General features: G+C 36.8%; 1 protein-coding gene across 1 annotated transcript in view; it reads right to left on the minus strand.

The window, feature by feature from the left end:
* The window catches only part of LOC102179054 (sodium channel protein type 1 subunit alpha), a 145,486-nt gene that overhangs the window by 58,284 nt on the left and 59,630 nt on the right, over positions 1-27,572 (minus strand). Inside the window, 11 exon segments of the mRNA XM_013969228.2 lie at positions 2,133-2,265; positions 3,513-3,893; positions 5,117-5,401; positions 6,814-7,020; positions 7,678-7,819; positions 8,346-8,409; positions 14,412-14,681; positions 15,706-15,797; positions 18,300-18,428; positions 20,349-20,438; positions 22,500-22,618. Coding sequence (XP_013824682.2) covers positions 2,133-2,265; positions 3,513-3,893; positions 5,117-5,401; positions 6,814-7,020; positions 7,678-7,819; positions 8,346-8,409; positions 14,412-14,681; positions 15,706-15,797; positions 18,300-18,428; positions 20,349-20,438; positions 22,500-22,618 — 1,912 coding nt within the window.

The following is a 27,572-nucleotide window of genomic DNA, read 5'->3' on the forward strand; positions in this document are numbered from 1 at the left end:
TTTCACATGCTAGCAAAATGCCGAAAATTCTCTGTCAAGAGAATTGAGAACTTGAACCAAGAACTTCTAGATGTTCAAGCTGGATTTAGAAAAGGCAGAGGAATCAGAGATCAAACTGCAAGCATCCACTGGATCATTGAAAAACCAAGAGAATTCCAGAAAAACATCTACTTCCATTTCATTAACTATACTAAAGCCTTTGACAGTGTGGATCACAACAAGCTGTGGAAAATTCTTTCAGAGATGGGAATACCAGACCACCTTACCTGCTTCCTGAGAAGTCTATATGCAGGTCAAGAAGCAACAGTTAGAAGTGGACATGGAACAATGGACTGGTTCAAAATTGGGAAAGGAGTACATCAAGGGTGTATGATGTCACCAGCTTATTTAACTTTTATGCAAAATACATCAAGCAAAATTCTGGGCTGGAGGAAGTGCAAGCTGGAATCAAGATTGCTAGAAGAAATATCAATAACCTCAGATATGCAGATAATACCATCTTAACTCTGGTCCCATCACTTCATGGGAAATAGACAGGGAAACAGCGGAAACAGTGTCAGACTTTATTTTTTTGGGCTCCAAAATCACTGCAGATGGTGAGTGCAGCCATGAAATTAAGACGCTTACTCCTTGGAAGGAAAGTTATGACCAACCTAGACAGCATATTGAAAAGCAGAGACATTACTTTGCCAACAAAGGTCCATCTAATCAACACTATGGTTTTTCCAGTGGTCATGTATGGATGTGAGAGTTGGACTGTGAAGAAAGCTGAGCACCAAAGAATTGATGCTTTTGAACTGTGGTGTTGGAGAAGACTCTTGAGAGTCCCTTGGACTGCAAGGAGATCCAACCAGTCCATTCTGAAGGAGATCAGCCCTGGGATTTCTTTGGAGGAAATGATGCTGAAGCTGAAGCTCCAGTACTTTGGCCACCTCATGCGAAGAGTTGACTCACTGGAAAAGACTCCGATGCTGGGAGGGATTGGGGGCAGGAGCAGAAGGGGATGACAGAGGATGAGATGGCTGGATGGCATCACTGACTCGATGGACGTGAGTCTGAGTGAACTCTGGGAGTTGGTGATGGACAAGGAGGCCTGGCGTGCTGCAATTTATGGGGTCACAAAGAGTTGGACATGACTGAGTGACTGAACTGAACAGCAGAAAGCAAAGAGGAACTGAAGAGTCTCTTAATGAAGGTGAAAGAGGAGAGTGAAAAAGTTGGCTTAAAATTCAAAATTCAAAAAATGAAGCTCATGCTATCTGGTCCCATCACTTCATGGCAAACAGATGGGGAAACAATGGAAACAGTAACAGACTATTTTCTTGGGCTCCAAAATCACTGCAGATGATGACTGCAGCCATGAAATTAAAAGATGCCTGTTTCTTGGAAGAAAAGCTATAAGTAACCTAGACAGCATATTAAAAAGCAGACATTACTGTGCTGACAAAGGTCCATATAGTCAAAGCTATGGTCTTTCCAGTAGTCATGTATGGATGTGAGAGTTGGACCATAAAGACTGAGCATCAAAGAACTGATGCTTTTCAACTCTTCAACTGTGGTGTTGGAGTAGACTCTTGAGAGTCCCTTGGACTGCATGGAGATCAAACATAGTCAATTCTAAAGAAAATCAACCCTGAATATTCATTGGAGAGACTGATGCTGAAGGTGAAACTCCAATACTTTGGCTACCTGATGCAAAGAACGGACTGATTAGAAAAGACTCTGATGCTGGGAAAGATAGAATGCAGGAGGAGAAAGGGACGACAGAGCACAAGATGGTTGGATGGCGTCACCAAGTCAGTGCACATGAGTTTGAACAAGCTCTGCAAAATGGCGAAGGACAGGGAAGCCTGGTGTAGCGCAGTACATTGGGTGGCAAAGAGTCGGTCATTACTGAGAGACTCCCCAACGAAACATACAGGATACATTCTTTAGAGTTGCAAAAACCATGGAGTTTAAGTAACTTTTTAAAAAGTTTCTAGAATATAGAAATATATAACAAATACCTCTTAAATAAAACCTATGATGTTTTCTTTGGAATACACTACTTCCAACTTACTGACATGTGTTTCAAATAAGACAATATAAATTCAGTGAAAACAACTGAAACTGCAACAAAATTTGTTACAAACCTTCTACTGTATTTGTTAAAATGCTGGCTATGCTCATTGCTCTTTGCCTCTGAGATGGATCTTCTAGAAAGTCCATGGAAACATGAAAAGAACTTGACCTTCTCTTTCTCATTTCAGTTTCAGTGGTTGTTCCCTGTAAAGAAAATGTTAATGTAGTCAATGCTTAACTTGGGCAATATGATAAGCAAACAGCCATTGTGACACAGTGAAATTCGTGAAATACATGCTTCATGCACGTTCATATTTAACTGGTGATGGCAGATATTGCTGACTTATTGTAGCATTAACCTGGACTGTCCAAACTGTTAGCCATTTATTCATACACCAAAACTGAGGGTTTTCTTTTTACCCTCTGGTTTTATAGTTTTAGGTGACATAACATAATTTTGATATCCTTGATAAACCTTGTGAGTGACATATGTAACAATTTGCTTATTTCAGAAGTAACAGCAAAGTAATAACTTGAAAAGTCACCTAAATGATCAGAGCATTTTATTTTGAGAAGGTAGCCCTTTATTTTTAAAGGAATACAAATAATTAGAACACACGTAGCTGCCATCTCATTTTCTGGACACAAGACACAGATGGTCATTGACAACACAAGCTGTATGTTAAAAAAAACAACAATAATACATGCTGCATGGACAACAGTTTCATCCAGGGTACCAAAGCAATAAGTCATCTAGTTCTGACTTGATCATGCCTCATTCATGCTGATATATTTCCAGGTCTAATAAGGGGCAGCACATGTTTAGAAATTCCTTATCTGGGTGTATATTCACAAACACATACCTTTGTACACAGTGAATTCTTTTAACTGTCTGTATTAATAATTTTTTGTGTCTCTTCATTTAGATTAGTTTTGAGAAGACCTATATCAGCATTATTTTTTAGTAAGACGAGTACTAGAAATTTTAAGATAATAATGAAGCCATCTATTTAGGCACAGTGTTCTTGAAATCTTCTACACTAAAGCAGGCTATATCAAAGAATCTGTTGGAAAGATTTATTATACACCCTTTACACTTAAATATAGGAATTGTTCATTTATTCTTATACCAGGTCTTTAGTGGATGGCCTGCTATCTAAAGATAGTTCAGCATGGGTATATAGCAAATCCTCCAACTGGAGGGAGTCATTTATTACTGTGTATAATTTATCCTTAGCACATTTAGTAAATAAATGCATTCAGGTGTTATGGAAGAGAGTGTTGAGGCCTTCAGTTTTAGTTGGTTAGTCTTTTAAAGGTAATACAAGATGCAGGTGCATTCACAGCTTGACCAACCAGGAATCATTCTCAAGGGGTTCCATTCTGTAGAAACACTGGCTGGTACAGCAATCATGGGCCTGCCATGCCTGAACTATTTAAAACTTCCTTACATTGTCATCAGTAGCTGGCTTATCTATTATCACCTCTGGCAGAAGCTGTCCAACAGGCGATGTAGGAACCGAAGGTCCACCAACCAAGGAAACCACACCATTGCAATCCACAGTGCTGTGCATCTTCCCATTGGCTGGAAACACGGCCAGCATTCGGGACGACCTACTGGTCTGACTCAAGTTACTGTTGCGGCGCTCTCCATGCCGTCGGGGCACAAATAAGGAGTCTCTGCGGCTCTCGTTATCCTCGAAGGTGCTGTGCTCATCATCAGCAAAGTCGTTCTCTGATCCCACATCCTTTGCTCGCCCTCTGAAGCTGAAAAGGCTTGTTCTGCTATTTCGCCTTGGAGAAAATAAGGAGCCACGGATGCTCAACAAAGACTGTAAGTGTGAAACCGAAAAAAAATTAAACTCATATTAATATGGTCATTTGGAATGTGCTTTTATTTTGTAAGATTAAGTTGAAGAGGATTTCAGCATTCTTAACAGAATGTGACTCATTCCTTGGTTAACATTCTCATTTTATGTGCATTCAGATTAAATTAGTTTATAAGAGAAGGTTTCTAGCCCTTGAGATTAATAACTGGAGAGATAGACCGCAACTTGAAGGTATTGAAAAACAAAACCCTGAACTACATTTTTCAAGTTCAAAAGCAAACATCTTTAGCACCTTACTGTGGACACTGTAAACACTCAATAAACAGCATGACCTTAACAAGGGCATATCTGTTTCCACTGCTCTTTCCCTTCAAGAAATTCCAACACTTTGGCACAAATTGATTAAGTCCATCCTCCTAATATCACTTGAATGATTATTCCCATTGCATCTAATAGGCACAGTGTTGTTGAAGCTTGAAGTTAAGACCTCTGAAATTCAGAGTGATGTGCTTTTTCATAAAGCATACCATGGCGAATATTTTCAGAAGCATGCATTATGGTTTCTAAAGAAGTCTGGGTTGTAAAAAAAACACACACACACACAACATAAAATAACCAAAAAGACAAAAAGACATTACTGATGATTCATCCACATTTTTTCTTGTTAAAAAGGCTGTGGACCAGAAAGATGTTAGCTGGAACAAGGGCCAGGAGACAAGCTCAGGTGAGAATTCAGGTCTCCTGACTTTTGATTCTGTGCTACCTTAATACACCAAGCTGTAGAGCTTTCCCTTATGATTCAGATGTAAAGAATCCTCCTTCAATGTAGGAGACCTGGGTTTGATCCCTGGGTCAGGAAAATCCCCAGGAGAAGGGAATGTCAACCCACTCCAGTATTCTTACCTGGAGAATTCCAAGGACAGAGGGGCCTGGTGGGCCACAGTCCATGGGGCTGCAAGGATATGACTGAGCGACTAACACACACACACATACACACCAGGCTGCAGGTTTACATATATGCAAACTGAAATTCTTTCAAACTGTATAGAAAGGATAGATTTAAATATATAGATATATATATTTTTAAAGCAGTCAATTCAGTTGATAAAAATTCCTAAGTTGTATTCACTTCTCCTCCCAGCCACCAGCTGCCCCTTCCCCTCTCCCTCTGCCAGCTTTATGTGCTAATTTGCATCCAGGCATCATTTAACTCTGCAGTGCCATACCTGGTGTGGGGAGGAGTACCTCTTTTCGTACGTCAACCGATTCCCTTCTATGGAGAAGCGAAACCCTTTCCTCCTGATGCTGTCTTCAGATTCAGATTTCTGGAATTCATCATCATCTTTCTCTTCTCCACCAGATTGCTCTTTCTGTTTTCTTTTCTTTCTCCGATTTCTTCTTTCCTTTGCACTCTTGGAACTCAACTTGGAGGCTTCAGATGAGCTGTCTGAGAGCCTGCCTCCTGTACTAGGTTCTCTGGAATGCTCCGAGGCAGTTACAGCTGCTGCCTGCTACATTGAGGAGACATGGTTTCAGCATGGAAGTGGAGAAGAACTTACTTTTAAAAATATAGCTCAAGTATTTGCAAAATGCTTGAAAAAAAATTCAGCTGACTCCAGTTAATCTTACACTGAAGAAACTGCAAATATGAGGGTGTTTTTTTCCTGTCCATCTAATAAAGGCTTTTAGAAATAAATTTATTTTCTCTGTGCTAACAATTTTTACAGACCACATACTCAAAAGGATCAGTCAGACACCAACAAGAACATATATTCATATTTCTTTTGGGATTTGATTTACTCTAAAAATTGGTAATTAGCACTGTCCTTTTTTTCACTGGGAAAAAAAAAAAAAAAACTAGAGCATGGAAGAAAAGGTGATGAGTTACCTGGGGTCATATCCAAAGAGAGGAGGCATGAGATAAAGAACTGAGGGCCTCTTTCTAGCTATTGAAATAGGATTGTCCAGTACCCTCAAATATTATCAGCCAAATTTATAGAAGGTGATATCCCGTCTCACCTCTACAATACTCTATCCAAAAAACTAGAGACCAGAGGGTCAATAGTTTCTGCTAAGCAAAACAGCACATTCGGTTCTCCAAAGATCATCCCCAGTTTCTTCAAGTCAGCACTGGTTTTTGCTGGCTACATGGTCATGGGATGAAAACAAAGCTCTTTATGACAGCTTGTTGGAACTTTCTGATGATTTTCATTGTCCCAAGAGTGCCCTCAATATAGGCTTGCAAATAAATTAATATTCCCCAATCAACTTTCTTTTATAGTAAAGACAGTTAGTTTTGATGGTAAACAGGAGGAAGAAAGATGGAAGTGATAGGAAGGGCATTGTATCATACTATAAGATGAAGTAATTCTTAAGTTCCCTCATCGCCATAAAATTGGTGACTTTTATATGCCTACTGCTATATCAGAGAGCATTACATTATTTGATCACTTCTTTATTTAGAAAGACAAGCAACCACATAAAAGACAACATATTTTTAGGTAAAGACTATCTTCTAAGAACCACATGAACATCTTTTTACACAATAACCATTTTTTTCCTAAGAAAAGATAATTTCTTAGGGTTTTCTTCTAATGCCAGTATACTCATTCAGTAAAACTTTCTCACCTGAGACCTCAAAATCACATTTTTCCTTGAATTCTAAAATTTTTAAGATGATTAAAATAGCATGAAAGATTCCTATTGTGGTCAATAGTATAAACATCTTAGAATAGTGAAACTAAATGATTTACAGATGATCAGAATAATGTAGAAATATTGACTAACCCCCTATACTACCTGTTTCTCCTAAGTACAAACCATCATCTGTTTCTCGCTTTCTCTCCAGTGTTGCTGTAACAACCAAAACAATAAAAAAAGATTCATACCCTGAGACAGGACATACTTGATTTGGTGGATTTACCTGAGCTGCCTCCTGTTGCTTTTTAAGCTGTTCGAGCATCTGCTGAAATTCAGCCTCTTTCTGCTCCGCCTCTTCCAGCGTTGCCTGATTCTGCTCCTCATAGGCCATGGCCACCACAGCCAGGATCAAATTTATCAGATAGAAGGAGCCCAGGAAAATGACCAGCACGAAAAATATCATGTATGTTTTCCCAGCAGCACGTAGTGTCTGAAGACAAGAATACCAGAATGATTATTTTTACATTTCACTAACTGGTGGCTTCAATTGTCAACTTACTTTGTGTCTTGTAGGACTCTGATTTAGATAATTATGATGGTCACATCCCCTCCTACCTTGTTGACTATCTGTTTCTTTAACCTCATCCTCTTCCTTCTCCCCTAACTCATGCATTTAGCCTTCTAATCTGTAGGAGGGAATTCCTGGATTTACCAGGAATAAAGCAGAGTCAAATAAAATACCATGGGGATCTCCATTAAAGAGTTGAACCTTTGAGTAAAGTCGGGAAGAGACCACACTTATCCTTCTACATCTGTTTATTCATTTTCATCACCTGCCACCTGAAGGATAATACCTGAGGGCGTAAATGGAATTGAGAGGAAGCTGTGCTTTTCTATTTAGGAGCATCTGTGTATGGGAAGGGTGGGGAATATGTTTTGAGGTCAAGGGGAAATGAGACAGAATTGTGTTTATAACACACTGCTATGCTTAATATGTGTTATAATCAATAAGATAAAGAAAGTCAAGTCTTCTGATTTCAAGTTCTGCTCTTTCCATTATATTATGGTGTGGTTTGGATTTCGTAACTAAGTTGGTTTTCTTATATACTTCCAATTAAACACAATACGTGTCGCCTCAGGTTCTCACCAGCTGGTAAAGATTTTCCCAGAAGTCCTGAGTCATCAGTCGAAACAGCGACAAAAAAGCCCAACTGAAAGTATCAAAGCTTGTGTAGCCATAATTGGGATTTCTACCAGCTTTCACACACATGTATCCTTCTGGACATTGGCTGTAAATGTGGCAAAAAAGAGTATTATAAGAAGTTCTGCTGTGTTTTCATTCTGGTAGCACGCTATACTTTTAATATTTGAGCTAGAAAGATTTGCTATTTCAAGGGATGAAAGTATGATAAATAAGTAACACATTTCCCAACTTTTGACTTAATATAATTTTACTAATCACCTGATGTCATCATTAAAATATTGTGTAGCATGCCTAGTAATATTTTACAAAACTATTTTCTGTTTGTAATCAGTGTGTTAACGTGTTTAATTCATTTTCTTAGCATGGATGCTCCAGATTTGACTCATAGCTCACGAATACTCATCTAAAGGAAATAGCATTAAAGCTAAGGTGTTCCTTCTTGTTTTATAAAACATGAAAGCTTGCCTAACATTAAAATAATCCCTCACCTTATAAGTAAAAAAAATCTTTATTATCACAAATTACTACAAATAAAATTAGCTGGCTGTTATCTGTCAGTTTGTACAAAAAAAGAGAAAATATGTATACACACATACAAATTATTGGCTTACCCTGCATCTGAGCTATTTCCACATAATAGTGCATCTGAAAAACCCTCCAGAAAATAGTGATATCCTGTTTAGGAAAAAAAAGTCACATGATGAACATTTGCATGACACTGCAAAATACGAATAAGATCCGATTCTACTTTTTAAGTTTGTAATTTTAAATACATAATATATTCAAAGGCAGAACTATCACTCCCTCTAAATATTAGCTATTATATCAAGGGGATTGGATACTTACGTAAGAGTAGAAAACATTTGTTCTTTGTGAATGTAAAACAAGCAATAATCACAGGAACTAACATAACATTTTTAAAAGTATCGGTGTTTTTCTACCCTCCTCATGAAAAATAAAAATTTCATTCTCTAAAAATAGGTAAGAATGATAGGGATTTCTTTGCTTTCTCAAGACTGCCACATACTTCAAAAGAAATGGATTTTAGCTTTTCTGAACAGTATTCTATATTTTTTAACACTTTAAAAATGACTAATAAATTATAATTTATATTCTACCAATTTATAAAATATGTCATAGGTAACTTATAATAAAAGATGCATAAACCATGTCAATTACTAAATAATTGAAATTTTAAAATAATCTTAAATACTAAAGCTAAAATAATTACTATAGGTGAATATTTTATTAACTCTAAGTTTTCTGTCTCTGGGCAAATTCCTTAGACTTTTTTAATATCCTGTTGAAACGACAACTCTTCAGTGAACTATTCCTTGATATCTTCTACTTTCTTCCAATGAAGACAGGCAAAATTAAGGACTCTCACTATGCTATCTGGAACATGTATACTCCTCATTATTACATTCAGTGTCTTATGTTGTAATTGTTTGTTTATAAATACTACTCCTCCTTGAAAAATGAGCCATCGGTTATTTCCATATTATTTGGGAACACATAGTATTTGGGACCTAGTAGCCTTTCAATCGGAGAAGGCAATGGCACCCCACTCCAGTACTCTTGCCTGGAAAATCCCATGGATGGAGGAGCCTGGTAGGCTACAGTCCATGGGGTTGCTAAGTTGGACATGACTGAGTGACTTCACTTTCACCTTTTGCTTTCACGCATTGGAGAAAGAAATGGCAACCCACTCCAGTGTTCTTGCCTAGAGAATCCCAGGGAGGGGAGCCTGGTGGGCTGCCGTCTATAGAGTCACACAGAGTCAGACATGACCGAAGCGACTTAGCAATAGCAAATAGCCTTTCAATAGGGCTTCCCTTGTGCCTCAGCTGGTAAGGAATCCACCTGCAATGCGGGAGACCTGGGTTCAGTGCCTGGATTGGAAAGATCCCCTGGAGAAGGGAAAGGCTACCCACTCCAGTAATCTGGCCTGGAGAATTCGATGGACTGTATAGTCCTTGGAGTTGCAGAGTTGAACATGACTGAACAACTTTCACTTCACTTCATTTCAGCCTTTCAGTAAAGTTTACTGAATGAATAAGGAAAGGGATGACAAAAAGTGAAACATGTGAAATTGAAGAGTCATTTTGTAAAAAGAACAAGTTAGGATTTTATAAGCAAAAAATATTTTCTAGATATTAAATTTTCTGAGAAATTTATTTTATATAGTTTTGTAAGAGATACAAAGATACATAATAAAAATATTCTAATTCCCCATGTCATCTCTGAACATAAGAAACTGAAGGTATAATTTCTTAACTTGTAATTAAAATTAAACAATGTGAAAGAAATATGACATTTTCTGGACAAATTCTTGATACTAGGTATTTTAAAGGGAAGCTTTGTCCATTAAACTCAGTGATCTAGAAGTTTAATCTGAAGAAAATATAACTCAATCATAATGTTTATCTTTGATTTTAATAAATTATATTTTCTATCACTTTCAAAAACAAACCATTTTATCTATATGTGCATTAGTTTAAAAGACTCTTTTTTCAACAAATGGAATATTATTAGAGAAAATGATAAGACAGATTTTTAGGGCTGAAAATAGCCTGAGATATTCTTAATTTATTTTATTTTCAATGTAAGAAGAATGGAGTTTAATAAACTTTCCTTCAAGTGAATAAATCATAAGTGACATCCTTATAACCAGTTTCTTGATTAAAAAGAAAAACAGACTTCAGGGAGTTGTGACATCAGTGAACTGATAGGCATCATGTGAAATGAATAAGAGACGTTTCATGTGTTCCTCCTACATGTATTTTTCTCATCATTTGTCTTAATGTGACAATTTATAATTATATGCAAATTATTTGTTGGCATGTCAATAATATCATGGAAGATTATGGATCTTCCATCTGTATCAACCAAGGTATATTCCAGATCTACAACTATAAGAGACCCATTAGTTTTTTTATTATGCTATCTTTACTTTCAGTTCAGTTCAGTCGCTCAGCCATGTCCAGCTCTTTGTGACCCCATGCTGCAGCACGCCAGGCCTCACTGTCCTATGCCAACTTCCGGAGTTTACTCAAACTCGTGCACTAAGTCAGTCATGCCATCCAATGATCTCTTCCTCTGTCAACCCCTTCTCCCTTCTGCCTTCAATTTTTTCCAGCATCAGGGTCTTTTCCAATGAGTCAGTTCTTCGCATCACGAGGCCAAAGTATTGGAGTTTCAGCTTCAGCATCAGTCCTTGAATGAATATTCAGGACTGATTTCCTTTAGGATGGACTGGTTGGCTCTCCTTGCAGTCCGAGGGACTCTCAAGAGTCTTCTCCAACACCACAGTTCAAAAGTATCAATTTTTAGGTGCTCAACTTTCTTTATAGTCCAACTCTCACATCTATACAGGACCACTAGGAAAACCAGTAGCTTTGACTAGAAAAATATCTAGCTTTGACTAGACAGACCTTTGTCTGCAAAGTAATGTGTTGGTCATAGCTTTTCTTCCAAGGAGCAAGTGTCTTTTAATTTCATGGCTTCAGTCAACATCTGCAGTGATTTTGGAGCCCCCCAAAATAAAGTCTGCCACTGTTTCCACTGTTTCCCCATCCATTTGCCATGAAGTGATGGGACCAGATGCCATGATCTTAGTTTTCTGAATGTTGAGCTTTAAGCCAAATTTTTCACTCTCCTCTTTCACTTTAATCAAGAGGCTCTTTAGTTCTTCTTCACTTTCTGCCATAGGGTGATGTCATCTGTGTATCTGAAGTTATTGATATTCCAATGTTGATTCCAGCTTGTGCTTCATCCAGTCCAGCATCTCTCATAATATACTCTGCATATAAGCTAAATAAGCAGGGTGATAATACACAGCCTTGATGTACTCCTTTCCCAATTTGGAACCATTCTGTTGTTCCATGTCCAGTTCTAACTATTGCTTCCTGACTTGCATACAGATTTCTCAGAAGGCAAGTCAGGTGTTTGGGTATTCACATTTCTTTAGGAATTTTCCACAGGAAATTTGTTGTGATCCACACAGTCAGAGGCTTTGGCATAGTCAATAAAGCAAAAGTAGATGTTTTTCTGGAACTCTCTTGCTTTTTCTATCATCCAGCAGATGTTGGCAATTTGATCTCAGGTTCCTCTGCCTTTTCTAAATCCAGCTTGATCTGGAAGTTCATGGTTCACATACTGTTGAAGCCTAGCTTGGAGAATTTTCAGCATTAATTTGCTAGTGTGTGAGATGAGTGCAATTGTGTGGTAGTTTGAGCATTCTTTGGCATTGCTTTTCTTTGAGATTGGAATGAAAACTGACCTATTCCAGTCCTGTGGCCACTGCTGAGTTTTCCAAATTTGCTGGCATATTGAGTGCAGCATTTCAACAGCATCATCTTTCAGGATTTGAAATAGCTCAACTGGAATTCCATCACCTCCACTAGCTTTGTTCTTAGTGATGCTTCCTAAGGCCCACTTGACTTAGGACTCCAGGATATCTGGCTCTAGGTGTGATCATACCATCCTGATTATCTGGGTCATCAAGATCTTTTTTGTATAGTTCTGTGTATTCTTGCCACCTCTTCTCAATACCTTCTGCTTCTGTTAGGTCTATACCATTTCTGTCCTTTATTGTGCCCATCTTTGCATGAAATGTTCCCTTGGTATCTCTAATTTTCTTGAAGAGATCTCTAGTCTTTCCCATTCTATTGTTTTCCTCTATGTCTTTGCATTGATCACTGAGGAAGGCTTTCTCATCTCTCCTTGCTATTCTTTGGAACTCTGCATTCAAATGGGTATATCTTTCCTTTTTCCCTTTGCCTTTTGCTTCTCTTCTTTTCATAGCTATTTTTAAGGCCTCCTCAGACAACCATTTTGCCTTTTTGCATTTCTTTTTCTTGGGGATCGTCTTGATCACTGTCTCCTGTACAATGTCATGAACCTCCATCCTATCAGACACTCTATCAGATCTAATCCATTGAATCTATTTCTCACTTCCACTGTATAATTATAAGGGATTTGATTTAGCTCATACCTGAATGGTCTAGTGATTTTCCCTACTTTTTTCAATTTAAGTCTGAATTTGGCAATAAGGAGTTCATGATCTGAGCCACAGCCAGCTCCTGGTCTTATTTTTGCTGATTGTATAGAGCTTCTCCATCTTTGGCTGCAAAGAATATAATCAATCTGATTTCCGTGTTGACCATCTGGTGATGTCCATATGTAGAGTCTTCTCTTGTGTTGTTAGAAGAGAGTGTTTACTATGACCAGTGCATTCTCTTGGCAAAACTCTATTAGACTTTGCCCTGATTCATTCTGTACTCCACGGCCAAATTTGCCTGTTACTCTAGGTGTTTCTTGACTTCCTACTTCTGCATTCTAGTCCCCTATAATGAAAAGAATATCTTTTTTGTTGTTAGTTCTGGAAGGTCTTGTAGGTCTTCATAGAACCAGTCAACTTCAGCTTCTTCAACATTACACTCAGGACATAGACTTGATTATCATGATATTGAATGGTTCGCCTGAAACAGAGATCATTCTGTCAGTTTTGAGATTGCATCCAAGTACTGCATTTCGGATTCTTTTGTTGACAATGGTGGCTCCTCCATTTCTTCTAAGGGATTCTTGCCCACAGTAGTAGATATAATTAAGATATCATTACTTTAAGAATTATCAAATCACCAGTAAGTTAACCTTTAAGACTAATTCTACTTGTTTCACATAATCATACTAAGGCTTTCTTTCTTCTTTGATTTTTTCCCTAAGTATTACTCATCCCCTTAAAATAATAAAGATGTAGCCATATTTAAGCACCTCTAGAGTCTAAGTTTTATATATTTAATATTTTTCTTTAAAAGGATGGTCTCTTTTCCCGTGAATCATGGTCTTTTCCTCTGCTTTTGAAATGTTGCTACTGGCAGATACTAAAATTATACAATGAAAAAAATTTGCTTATTTTTATTGTCCCTTTCAAAAGGGAAAGGATACTAGGCCATTTATTTTTTCATCCTTCTATACTAGAATATTTAAACATTCTAGTATTTTGTCTAAACTCTTGAAATAAAGATAAACTGATTCCCATATCTTCACAGATTTTTGACATCTTAAACCTCTCTCCTAAAGGTTTACTGATTCTCATTTCCTTCTTTTTGATGGAATACTACTTAAAATTCTTATTCTATAACTGTAAGAACAGTATTTATCTTTAGGTCTTCACTTGATTTCTATAAAATAACAATAAAAGTTACCTATTAAACTATATGTATCCTGGAACCATGTGCCATCACCATTATTTTCCTGGAATCCTGTGCAGTTTCTGGTACATAAAATGCATTCTGAAATTGGTATTTAATAAGTTATATTTGCATAATACTTTGGAGTTAACAAAGGGCCTTCAAATATTTTATTTGATTGCCTCAAATGAGACAATGTATAGCTTCATACCTTGATGAGAAGAATGTACAGAAACCAATATCCTATGAAAATTTCTTTCTTGCTGAATTTTTCAGTCTCTCATCAGATGATGTGACAGAAAGTGGCATTTAAGAGTTATAATTAGAATATTTATCATTAAAATAATTAAATTTATGTGCAAACCATTATAAAGTGATAAAGATATCACAGCCTGTTATGAAATCATTAAAAAATTTTTCCATTCCTATATGGAAAGAAGATCAACAATGAAAAAAATAAACCTACATAATAGTAATTCTTACTTGAATCTTGAATATACGACTTCCAGTCAAACTCATTTTGAGTTTCGTTTACAAGTGTGCCATTGTAACTCTTGGTTATGTTCTTCTCTACAGTGTGTTCCTCCAGGGAAGCATTGGTGGGAGGCCATTGTACACATTTATTCCGCAGGTTGCCCATAAAGAGCTGCAGCCCAATCAGGGCAAACACACTCAGACAGAACACAGTGAGGATCATGACATCTGAGAGCTTTTTCACAGACTGGATCAGTGCCCCCACAATGGTTTTCAGACCTGAAAGAAGGAAGGTTATTACTATGAAGACTTAGAATGTCTGAAGTATGAAAAGCTTCACACAATTTTCTTGAAAACATAGACTCCATGCATAAGTTTGAACATGACTGCAGTCAATGGTAAAGGGAAAGCAATGCTTCATGGAAGGTTGAAGTGCTAATTAAAATAAACTCTGGACACATAATGATCTGAACAATGAAATGAAAATCCATATGCCATTACATTTGGATAAAATAGCTGGAAGTTCATGGCCTTCACAAGGCCTATATGAAGAAAAATATTTTGTATTTCTCTGGTTTGCTAATGAAACTTGCCCCGTACTTTCATTAGGATAAGTTGTCAGTTTTATGGCAAATTACCAGAATAAAAATATTTTCAAATTCCTATTTATAAGTAGGAAAGATTTTGCTATAAAACTAGCGGTAGTTTGGAGTATAATTGCACTTTAAGATAATAAATGCTTGGGGAGTTTTCTGGCAGTTTAGTGGTTAGGATTTGCTACTTTTCCTATCATGGTCCAAGTTCAAAGCCTCGTCGGGTAACTAAGATTCCCCCAAGCCTCACAGCATGGCTCAAAAGCTAATAAATCCTCCGGCAGACCCATGCTACTCTTTACTACTTTATTTCCTTGTCTTTTTAAACAATATTAAGATTCACATTGTACAGACATTGTCATCAATGCCTAAAATGAACAAGAAATTACAGACAGGTACATTTGATAGGGAACAAATCTTTAGTAAAACTGACATGGAGTAAAAAATCCAGGACTTATTTAAGTGCAAATCACATAGACCGTATAATACAGTGTCTCATGCAAGAAAGTATTGAACTTCAAGACTGATGAAAAATATGAAAACATAAACATTTATGTTCAAATAATAAGAATTATTTTTTGAGTAACACTCATTTTTTATTATTATGATTTAAATGATTATGATCCCCAATTTTCTGTAATGCTGAGTGTTAAGAAAAGAGACCGTTGTTGAAAAATCATGACAGCTCAGCCTCAGTGTTTAACCCTCACCTGGAATGACTGAAATGGTTTTCAGCGCTCGGAGAACTCTGAATGTTCTCAATGCGGAGACATTGCCCAGGTCCACAAACTCTGTCACATATCTGTAATAGGGAGTTCACACACAAACACAATAACAGGATACAAAGAAAGAGCCATAGGTACAAGAAGCCTTATGCTTTGCACTGACCACTTCTTACCTGGAATTACAGAAATAGTTTTCAAAGCTCTCAAGACTCTGAAAGTGTGAACAGCTGAAAAATTGCCTAGGCTTACAAATTCTGTTACATACCTGTAGGATTAAATTAGAGTTATTCAAGAATTAAGCAGCATTTATACTATTTGCTTGGGTCTTTTATAAAGCCCTTCTTTGTGATTTTGAATGATAATTTTGTCAGTAACAATTTAGAAGTTAGGGTCCATCATTATGGTTTTCTTTACTTACATCATTTAAGGCCATGAAGTGGATGTAAATTTCTTAAGTACACAATCCTTTTGTCATTGCAGAAAGCAGCTACAGTCGATACGGGTAATTTAGGAGAATTAAGTAAAAAGACAATAATTCTTGGCTATAATTTTAGGCAGAAAGAGAAGAACAACTAAAGAGCCTCTTGATTAAAGTCAAAGAGGACAGTGAAAAAGTTGACTTAAAACTCAACATTCAAAAAACAAAGATCATGGCATCCAGTCCCATCACTTCATGGGAAATAGATGGGGAAACTATGGAAACAGTGAGAGATTTTATTTTAGAGGGCTCCAAAATCACTGCAAATGGTGACTGTAGCCATGAAATTAAAAGATGCTTGCTCCTTGGAAGAAAAGCTATGACCAACCTAGACAGCATATTAAAAAGCAGAGACATTACTTTGCCAACAAAGGTCCATCTAGTCAAAGCTATGGTTTTTCCAGTAGTCATGTGTGGATGTGAGAGTTGGATCATAAAGAAAGCTGAGCACCAAAGAATCGATGTTTTGAACTGTGGTGTTGAAGAAGATTCTTGAGAGTCCCTTGGACTGCAAGGAGATCAAACCAGTCCCAGTCAATTCTAAAGGAAATCAGTCCTGAATATTTCTTGGAAGGACTGATGCTGAAACTGAAAACTCTAATACTTTGGCCACTTGATGCAAAGAATTGACTCACTGGGAAAAAACCCTGATGCTGGGAGAGACTGAAGGCAGGAGCAGAAGGGGATGACAGAGGATAAGATGGTTGGATGGCATTACCAACTCAATGGACGCTGAGTATGAGCAAGTTCCAGGAGTTGGTGATGGATAGGGAGGCCTGGCGTGCTGTAGTCCATGGGGTCACAAAGGGTTGGACATGACTAAGTGATTGAAATGAACTAATAGTTTTAAACCTTTAGTTTTTAAAAAATACGTGAAATCATCCAAGAGAAATTCAGGCAGACTGACTTATTTCCTATCTGTATGTGATCAGGATTTCTTGGTGTAAATCTTAAGTGAAAGCTAGGCAAATTAAGAACAGTATTTTATAGGGGCCCAACGATCACTCTTGCCATTCCTGTTATTTTAGCCTCAAGAAACAGTAGCCCCTCAAAAATGCTTCCTTTTGAGTCATGGCCAGAGGGGACGGTGAAGAATCAGCTCATCTTGAATAGAAATAGAATTTAGACGAGACAGGCAGCATTTGGAGCCTTGAGAATATCAGCTCCATTTCTCCTCTGCCCATCTTCCCACATCCTTATGCCTGTAAGAGGCCAAGTAAACCAGCTGCTGAAGAATGAGAATGAACCACATTGGTCCATCTTTCTCCACATTCTCATTTCACCTAGTGCAGAAGTAGCCTTCTGTTACTTTTCTGGGTTTCTTCTTTCTCGGGGAAGTTTATCACTAAACCGAAAAAAAAAAAAAAAAAAAAAGCAGACTACAGAAGTTGTGTTGTGTGCGTTACTGAATTTATCTGGTTGGGAAATAAGGATAAAAAGGTTTATATAAAGAAAATGATGAGGGAAATTAGAAGGGGAAAGGAGGAGAGGAAGAAAGGAAAGGATCAAGCGAGAAATAGGAAGAGTCAGAGAGTGTGCTTGTTTGTAAGCCTTAATTGTGCATTTGTTGATGACATAACCATTTAATAGCAAATATATATTAAGAACCGTATGTTTTTCTATTAGTTTGTTATATCAAAATGTTTTGATGTTTATTTTCTATTATTCTACCTGAGAAACTGGGGAGAGTGCATGACGTGGGTAAGGTCAATGGAAATTTGCAGGGCCAGCAGAGGGTTTTTTGGTTGTAATTTTTAAAAAACATTTTCACAGATGTATTATAAATATACTTTTGCTTCCATATTAGTGTGTGTGTATGTGTGAATGTGTGTGTGTACTGTTGAAACAGCAGCATGTATAAAATTTGCTGACAGATGTTTGTTATGTGTGAACATTATAATTTCAATTACTGCAAAGCCTTTATGCCAAAGTGAAATGCCTCTTTGACCTCTGTTGCACTAAATTAAAATCCAGAGCTTAAATGTATAAATCACACAGATATATTCTACAGTTAAAGCAAGCTTATTCTTTAAAAGCGTGAACACTCATAGAAGCCAAAATATGTCCTTTTTTGAAGCTTCCAAAAAAAAAAAACACTTACGCAAATGTAATGACAGTGAAGTCAAGCCAGTTCCATGGGTCTCGAAGGAAAGTAAAATCTTCTAAACAGAAGCCCCTTGCAATAATTTTTATAAGTGATTCAAAAGTATATATTCCTGTGAAGGTGTACCTGGAGACAAGTATCCAAAAAGAATGAATAAACTAATCACTTTCTTTCATGGCATATCAATTTCTTAACACTCTTTCATTATGTTAATAACAAACATTTAAAAAGGAATCCATGAAGGTTAAAATTACTTTCATGGAAATAAAACAGTCTGAAATTTAAATTCAACTCCTTAACACACACAGAGTTGTTTTAAATTGCCCTAAGAGCAGAGTGAGAAATACATACTGTATAAAGTGTATCTGAAATGTCTTAGTATTGACACAAATGAATAGAGCCTCCTGAGAATTATCCAGTACATTCACATGATGGAGTAGCTGATCAACAATATTATGGAAGCATAAAATTATTTTCCTTTAGAAAGTAAAAATGCTTAATTTCAATCATGTTTTATGAATGAGGGAACACTGACAAATTAGTAAGTCTTAAGTTTTCCTCCTTTTTCAAGATAAGGTAAGTTAACTTATTGGGAAAAGAATTTTGTTCATGCCAAATGGATAATTCTAGGGTCATCAGACGTGAAAATCTAATTTAGAATAAAATATTGAGACAGATTAGAAATTTAGATGTTTCCAAAATTTAAATCACTTACTCAGTTTAAATGAGAAGAAATTTATAGATTTCCAACTAGAAGCTTAGATGTTTTAACCTTCATCTCAGAAGTTGGAGAATGAAATCACAGTAACAAGGGTGACTTGAGACGGGTGGGCCTCACAGGTTAGTGTTAATACTTAAGCAATCCTTTGTATATAATTTTTTTTTAATTTCCTTCAGAATCCCTGGGCTTCCCTAGTGGCTCAGCTGGGAAACAATCCACCTGCAACGTGGGAGACCTGGGTTTGAACCCTGGCTTGGGAAGATCCCCTGGAGAAGGTAAAGGGTACCCACTCCAGTATTCTGGCCTGGAGAATTTGATGGCCTGTATAGTCCACAGGGTTGCAAAGAGTCAGAGACGATTGAGTGATTTTCACTTCTTCAGAAACTTTATCTTTTTATTGGCTCCAACCTGGAAGTGTCCAGGAAAGGAAAAGGCCCTTAGGATACCCCCATGGTTGTTGTTTTAAGGGTCAGAAGCTACAGAGCAATAGTGGTTACCGCGCTAGCCATGAGAACAGCCCCAGCGGCACTCACCACAAATCTGGCCTCACTGTCCTCAAAGTATCCCAGAACAGTCCATTAGAACGGTTAGCAATGCACTTGGTTTCTGAAAATGCTGCTCTTTCATTTCAGTATGCGTGTGTGTGGAGGGGGTGTTAGTTGCTCAGTTGTTTCCAACTCTTTGTGTCCCTATAGACTATAACCCTCCAGGTTCCTCTGTCCATAGAATTCTCCAGGCAAGAATACAGGAGTGTGTTGCCTTTTCCTTATCCAGGGGATCTTTCCAACCCAGGAGTTAAAACCTGGTCTCCTGCATTGCAAGCAGATTCTTTACCGTCTGAGTGACTAGGGAGGCTCAGTTAGTAGAGCCCTCAGTTTATCAACTATTCAAGTTTGAAAATCCCAAATTTGGGGATTTTTTTCCCAGCAGATATTTTGGTGACCACATTTGAAACCAATATAGGCCTGGCACAGAGTGGATGTGCCTGATGGAAGTGTAAACTTGGCGAGGCTTGATAGTATGTGTTTAGGGCCTGTGGAAGACTCACTGAATTAATCTGGAAGTTAACTGGAACCAAGGTCTAACACATTGGTTCCTTTCTGTGATAACTTTCACCATATTTGCTCTGGCCACTGTATATCCTAAAGGGAGAGTGATGAATGTGCAAGAATGATGGGCTTCTGGTCACCACCAAGTACACATGGAGAGATGTTAAATCCTAAATACATATATATAGACATAGATATACATCTCTGTGTCTATGCACCAATACACACACACACACATATACATACGCACATAGTTGGCTTATAAATTGAACTTACTCTACATTCTTTGTCCAGTCGGGAGGGTTACTCATTGTCATAAACACACAGTTTGTCAAAATAGTGCACATAATTAGCATGCTGAATAATGTAGGTTATTGTTAAGGAACACACAGAAGAAAACCCAAACCCATGTATTATATTATGTAAAACTAACATCGAAAAGCTCAACCTGCAGTTTGGCCAGGAATCAGTGACAAATATACTGTGGGCAAATCATCTAATCTCTTTAAATTTCACTTTTCTCATCCTTAAATTTAGATAACAACACTACTCTCACAAGGTAGTTGTATAGATTGAACGAGATAATGTATGAGAAAGCTTATAAAAGTATAAAGTGTGGCTTTTGCTACTATTATTAAATCAATTTATTTATTCCCAGAAGACCTTATTGGGAAAACTGTGGGCATTCTGGAGTTGCATAGCTTTTGAGCAGAGAGCACTGATGTGAACTAATTTAGTTGATTAAAATAGTGAATTGCTGAGGAAGGCACATCCTTGCAGAATTGTAATTTCTTAAACATGTGATACAATATCAGTGAATATATTATAGCACGGTGTTAAATGTCAGGTCGCTCTATTTCAAATGTTTGTAAACATATAGCAGCATTGGATAAGATTGAAAGTGAATATTTCAAAGTCATGACTTAGCATGATATGAATATAGGCAAAATTCAACATAAAGGTGATCTTAGCAACATAAAAATGACTCAGTAAGTCACTCAACCTCTCTATGCCAATGAATTTTCTAGTGTCTCCACTGAATTTTACTCAGTGGACCTAATCAGATGTGGAACTCATCAGTTTGAAGTACAGATTAAATGGGATAATATGTGTGAATTATCGGAATAGGTCTGGTTAGTAGATATGATCTTAATGTCAGCTGAAACAAATGACCAGGACCTAATAGAATTATGGAGCTGAAAGGGACCTTGAAAAATAACTATTTAATTCCTTTATTTTAGAAATCAGAGAAATACAGATAAAACTTTAGAGAAATTAGATAACTTGGCCAAGGAGTAAAACACAGATTTCTTGCATTCATAACTAACATTCAACAGTCTACAGCCAAAGCAAAAATTTTCCATAAGTGAAAAAGAAAGTTTTCATCAAATGACCACACGATGGCACTAGGAACACAAACTAGGATAAGGAAACCTCCATAAAAGTAACAGCTCCGAACATGTAAAAGTTATGTTTCAAATCTTTGAAATTCACTAATACCATACCTATGCCATAAGGAATCTCTTGTTATCAGTTTAAAAATAGAATGGATTTTTAAGTTTTTGAATCTTTTTTTTCTAAAAATCAGGTAGTATAAGTAGATGATAATTATACCAGTAATTCTATATTTATTATTGCCAAAGCCGTCAAATGAGACATAATCAGAAGTGAAGGCTTTTGGCCAATGAATAGGAACAGATAAATTTAGTTGCAGAGTCCTTTTTTTTTTTTTAACACCAGTGAAAATCACAAAGCTAAATCCCTGAAGACCTTTTGGAAATACAATCCCTGCATCTTTCATTAACTTCCACAGTCTTTACTAAGCAATCAGTTTTGCACAGCAGAGTCATAATTCATTGACTTCCATTTGAAATTCAGCCAGTGATCCAATACTTCCTTCACAGAGTTCATTAGGAAAGTTCAAAAACTAGCTACATATTGCCCAAAGCCCCCTGATCTTCTCCAATGGAAATTATGCTTACAGGTTAACTCTAAGGTACACTAAAATGCTTTATATTATAGATATGGTTATACTTGGCTCTGGATATAGGTTTGGTTTTCTTGCTACTATATCAGGATTCCATGCAAATTCCAGAAAGTCACAAACTTTATACAATATTGTAAAAATAAGTCTGTTTTACACTAGATTTGTAGGATGAGTAATTTTAGAAAGAGATATATAATATTAGACTTTGATATATAATAGACTGAAATATATATATAGTGTGTATCTATAGTAGTAAAGACTAAATTTCAGTAACATTAATGTAATAAATTTTAAGAAAAGACTTATATGACAAAAGAAAATACAAAATGAAAATAATAAAACCACAGAATATGACATTTCCCAACTTAACCTTACATTTAGCTACAAAGCACTTATAGATTATGTACAAATAGCTAATATTGATCACTTGAAAAGGATATGAATGTACCAAAATCTTAATAGCTATTTTCCTAAGAGGATTGAAGGGAGTTAAAATGTACAGGGCAGAGGTGGCACTGAACCGGAAGATGGCCTTCCCTTTATTCAATACTATAAAAGTCTGTAAGATAGGAACACAACACAGAAGTATAAAAGTATCAACCATTTAAACTCTATTACCCACCTTCTGTTATTTGTCAACATGAATTATTCCAATGTTACAACTTTTTGATGTGTACCATAAGGACAAACTGCTCCAGGCTCTCGTATCTAGAAACAGTATCCAGTGATATCACTTACCTTTGACTTGATACTGCAGTTTTATTGTCTATAAGATAGTTAGCCAAAATAATTTATTTACTTTCTTAGTATTTTAAATATCTAAGTTAAATGAAAGTCTCAAAAGGGTTCACATTTCATTCTACAGATCCTTAAGACACTACAGTTCTTTTATAGTGATTTCAGCTTTCTCATTTTGATTATCTTGAAAATTAATGCTGTAGAATGCAAAATCATTCAATAAAACTAATACTTTTTGAAATACTCTTTTACCATTTCTGCTTATTAAAAAATCACTCTGTTTATAATAGGCAATAAAAACAGCCACCATTAAACCCACTCTTGGGTTAGATGGATGTAAACCAATGATTGATTTCTGGAGGCCAAGTTCCCTGGAGAGTATCTGTTGACCAGGAGTACTAAATTCTGTATTTGGATTTCTGAGTTCGCTGACACATTGAATTCCAGTCCCAACTGATTGCCTATTTCATGTAGTGCTTTATTGGCATAGAGGAAAAGCTCAAAGACCCTGTAGAATCCAGGATGCATGGTTGTGAATGGAATTGGCATTCCAAAATTTAGCCATATTGGAGCACAATTAACGGTATGTAGACAAAACAACAACAAACAAAGCAGCAACGTGCAGCCCTGTATCAAGGATTCCTACTCATTGTGTCTTAGGACCTTTATATATATTCAAATGGCCTGGCGGTGATGAGACGAAGCCTATTTCTCTAGGAAATAGAGAAATAGCCTATTTCTTTATGAAGAACATGTCTTGGGAAGGGAACTACAAATCTTTTAAATTCACATTCACCCATCTTTTTCAAAAATTCTACCCCCCTTCTAAGATGCATAGATGGAAGCCAGCATTACTACATAGCAAGCATTAACCTTATGTTTACTTTCTAGTTAAGAATCTTTGACAAGCGTTTATTCTCTACGTTTAGTCTCCAGGTATTCACAGATTTCTCAACTCTTTTTCCCCTCTATTTTCAGGGTTTTCTAAATGCAAGCAATCATTCCCAAATATTTACTGAGTTATTGTTTGAAACTAGCGCTTCCTGGCTGATATGGGTAGAAGTGCCCTAAATGAGAGCTTTGAACCTGGTCCAACCAGTTGCTGGTCTCCAACTTTTTCCTGATCTCTAACACGACACTGAGAGTAAGCATTTAGAAATGTGTAAGCCAGTCTGACAAACTAATTTTACATCTGTCGCATCTAATAGTAAAACAGAAGAGTGTGTTTTGTGGGTCTGTTTTTTCAATTTTCTGAAAATTAATTTTACTGTATTTTATAGACTAGCCACCTCATCTTCACAACAGAGAGTTTGAGAAGCATTGCTCTACATGTAACTTTGACTCCATGTTTCCACTTTCATCTTTGATGGACTATGGGTCAAGAATACAAAGAAAACTGTATCATCATATCCATTTGTAGGAGGTAAGAGTTTCACATGTGCTTACTGGAGGAGCAATCATCTGTGTCTATAGTACTTTGTGCCTTTTTCTCTGATTCATTCAGGGCCCCTGTCCCTAAATGACATTGTGATATCATCATAAAAAGTGCACAGACTTGTGCAATGCAAATGCTTTTGCCCTAGGGAGTACACACGTGCAAGGACACAGAAAGGCCCTGCGTGAGCTAATTCGGGACCAAATATGGTCCACCTTGCAAACCTACTGCCTATGCTTCCTCTCCCCAAAATTATGCTGAGTAAACCCTAGTAGAAATATTATGGGCTGGGAGTGGGAAAGCCAGCGAAAACATAGCATAGGATATATATTTTTTTAAGTAAGAATACCCTTGTTTCAAATAATATTACAAGCCTAATTTTGGAAAGGGCTTCCCTGGTGGCTCAGCAGTAAAGAATCTGCCTGTAAGGCAAGAGACGCAGGTTCAATCCCTGGAACAGGAAATGGCAACCTATTCCAGTATTCTTGCCTAGGAAATCTCATGGACAGAGGAGCCTGGTGAGCTACAGTCCACGGGGTCGCAAAGAGTCAAACACAACTTAGTGACTAAACAACAACAAAAAACAAATTTTGGAAAAGAAGTTACAGTCCATATGGGGCTAAATTATGAACTTGGAGAGGAGGATGAAGATGATCCTGACTGTAGCTCAGTGAATAAGAATAACAACCCAGCTCATCCTGAGGAGATGGGACCACGCACAGAAAAGATCACCTGTGACTCTGGCTGTGCAGCCAGCCTCCAGCCCGAACCATGAGCAGACCTAACAAAGGAAGAAGTAGAAAAGATAGAGGAAGGGGGTGATGAAGCCGAAGGCAAAGCTGCAGAGGCCAAATGAAAGGGTGTAAGACAGAAAGAACCTCTGCCCTAAAGACCAGGAAGAAAAAGAAGCAAGACTCTGAAATTGAACCAAGAGGAGCCCAAAAAGGCACAGAAAGAGGGCCAGAACTCAGCAGGGTGAAGCTAATGAACGCCATAGCACCCCTGATGCTGATAAACAATTCTCAATTTAAAAGTCCTTACACACAGATAAATTAATACTTTGACACAAAAGTTAAAGGCAAAAGGACATGATTCTCAATTGTTCAAGACAGACAGAGACTTTTACTGATTTTTACTGACTTTAGGATTTTTTCACTTACAAAATTCAAAGAATGTATTTTTAACTTCATAAGGGATGTGCACACAGTGTGTAAGTGCTTACAATTAGTATGTATAATGAATTTAGTGAGGTTTTACTATATAACAATGCTTGTTCTTTAATTTTTCGCCAGCAGTACAGAGAGATAAGACATTCTTGGTAGAGTTCCTAGGAAGCTGATGATGAGACCAGCATTAAGGAACCATTTCAGGGTTTCTTCTGTGAGGACTGTCATTCCCAGGTTGAAACATATATATTTACATACAATCTACACAAATATTTCCTTGAAGTGTTTATGGATTCATTTTAAACTGCTGACTTATAGAGAAACCTAATGTCAGACTCTTGAATCTGTAACCATTTTTATGCTCCATTTAGAACTTCAAACTTACTGTTTGTAGCTAATTTCATATCTATTTCATCATCTATCTGTATTCATCCTCCTTATATTTACTTGCACATTCAAGAAGCCAGACATTTAGTTCGTAAGTATTAAAGATTAACGAAAGGATGTTTGTGCGTTTGCATCCTCAGTCGCTTACTTGCCCCAAAAGACTCTCAAATACACATTGCCCCAAATAATGGTATTGATGGCAACGAAGGGAGAAGAGAGTAAGAAGGGAACGCTGTTACTTACAAGTAGTCAAGCAACTCTAGAATTTTCCAACATAGAGATATCTGCCTTCCTCATTCCACAGGTAAGGGGTCAAAAAGAAAACAGCAGGGAAGGCAGACAAGATGTTTCTGTATTTTAAATTGTATGAACAAATATGTATGGAGAAGGAAACGGCAACCCGCTCCAAATATTCTTGCCTCGAGAATTCCATGGACAGAGGAGCTTGGCAGGCGATAGTCCATACAGTCCCTGGGGTCGCAAAGAGTTGGACACGACTGAATAACTAACATTTTCACTTTCAGGCAAGATGTTTCTGTACTTTAAATTGTATAAGCAAATATGAAACTTTAAACAAAGCAAGATTTATGAGCTGTTCGAATGAGTGACATTTTAAACTCCCTGCCCCTAATTTTTTTATTGTAAAATACACCTACCATAGAATTTACCAGTTTAACCATTCTAAGTGTACAAGTTTGGTGTTAACTTTTTTTTTTTTTTGGTGTTAACTTTTTAAATGAATGTATTGAATGTCTTATTAGAGGAAAGTATCTTAACATTCTTTAAATCTAGTTAGTTTAATAAAAATTTCATCAACATAACTACTCAGAAAAATTTTTATTGCATTAAGTCACTTCAATAGAAAAGAAAAACTTCAGAATTGATTGTGGAGAAAAGGCTGATACAGTAGTATCCAGCTTGAAACAGACTTCTTTTTTTTTTTTTTTTTTAAACAGCCCAAGGCTGTAGGAAATTCATGAAGTCATTTTAACCTGAGAATAATACTATGCCTCAGAACAAATTTCAAGACAGCATTTTGACTGAATTAGAAATGAGATGTTATATATAAAATGCCGCTTTAGAGATACATTTGTAGGAATGTAACTCTTCATATTCTAGGTATTGATCAGGCTTGTCTCTTATCTCTTCTATGTATAGCTACTAAACTCAAGTAGCATTTACTAAGTCCCTATATGTTAAGCTGTTAATATGTATGAGTGTTTCAGACACTTGGAAAGCAGCCTAGACCTAATTCTCAGTCCAATTGCTAATTCAATTCACTTCAGTGCAGAAGATGTGTGTTAACCATTTAGCACAATATTCACAAAGTTCTGTACTAAAGTTTGTAGGGAAAACAAAGACCCCCAAGAAACTTGGAATAAGTAGTAAGTTATGACCCCAAGAAGCCTGAAAACTAGTAAATGTTCAACTATCTCTACTGACAGAAGAAAATCCAGAAGTATTAGTGAAAGTTTACTTAGACCAGAGCTACCAAATAGAAATACTACGTGAACTGCAAATCTGAGTCACATATGTGATTTTAAACATTCTAATAGCCATATTTTAAAATAGAAAAAAAAGCAGATGAAATTAATCTGAATACTATTTTCTTTAACCTGATATATCCTATATATTATCATTTGGGGATGAAATCAGTATTAAAAATTATTGAAATGATTTACATCCTCTTTTCATACCATTCTAAATCTTCAAAGACTGAACGTGCCACAGGTCAAATACATTTCAAGTACAATAGCCACACACGAATATTGTCCACTGAATTGGGC

This window comes from Capra hircus, chromosome 2 (genome assembly GCF_001704415.2).
Source record: "Capra hircus breed San Clemente chromosome 2, ASM170441v1, whole genome shotgun sequence".
Taxonomy (NCBI): domain Eukaryota; kingdom Metazoa; phylum Chordata; class Mammalia; order Artiodactyla; family Bovidae; genus Capra; species Capra hircus.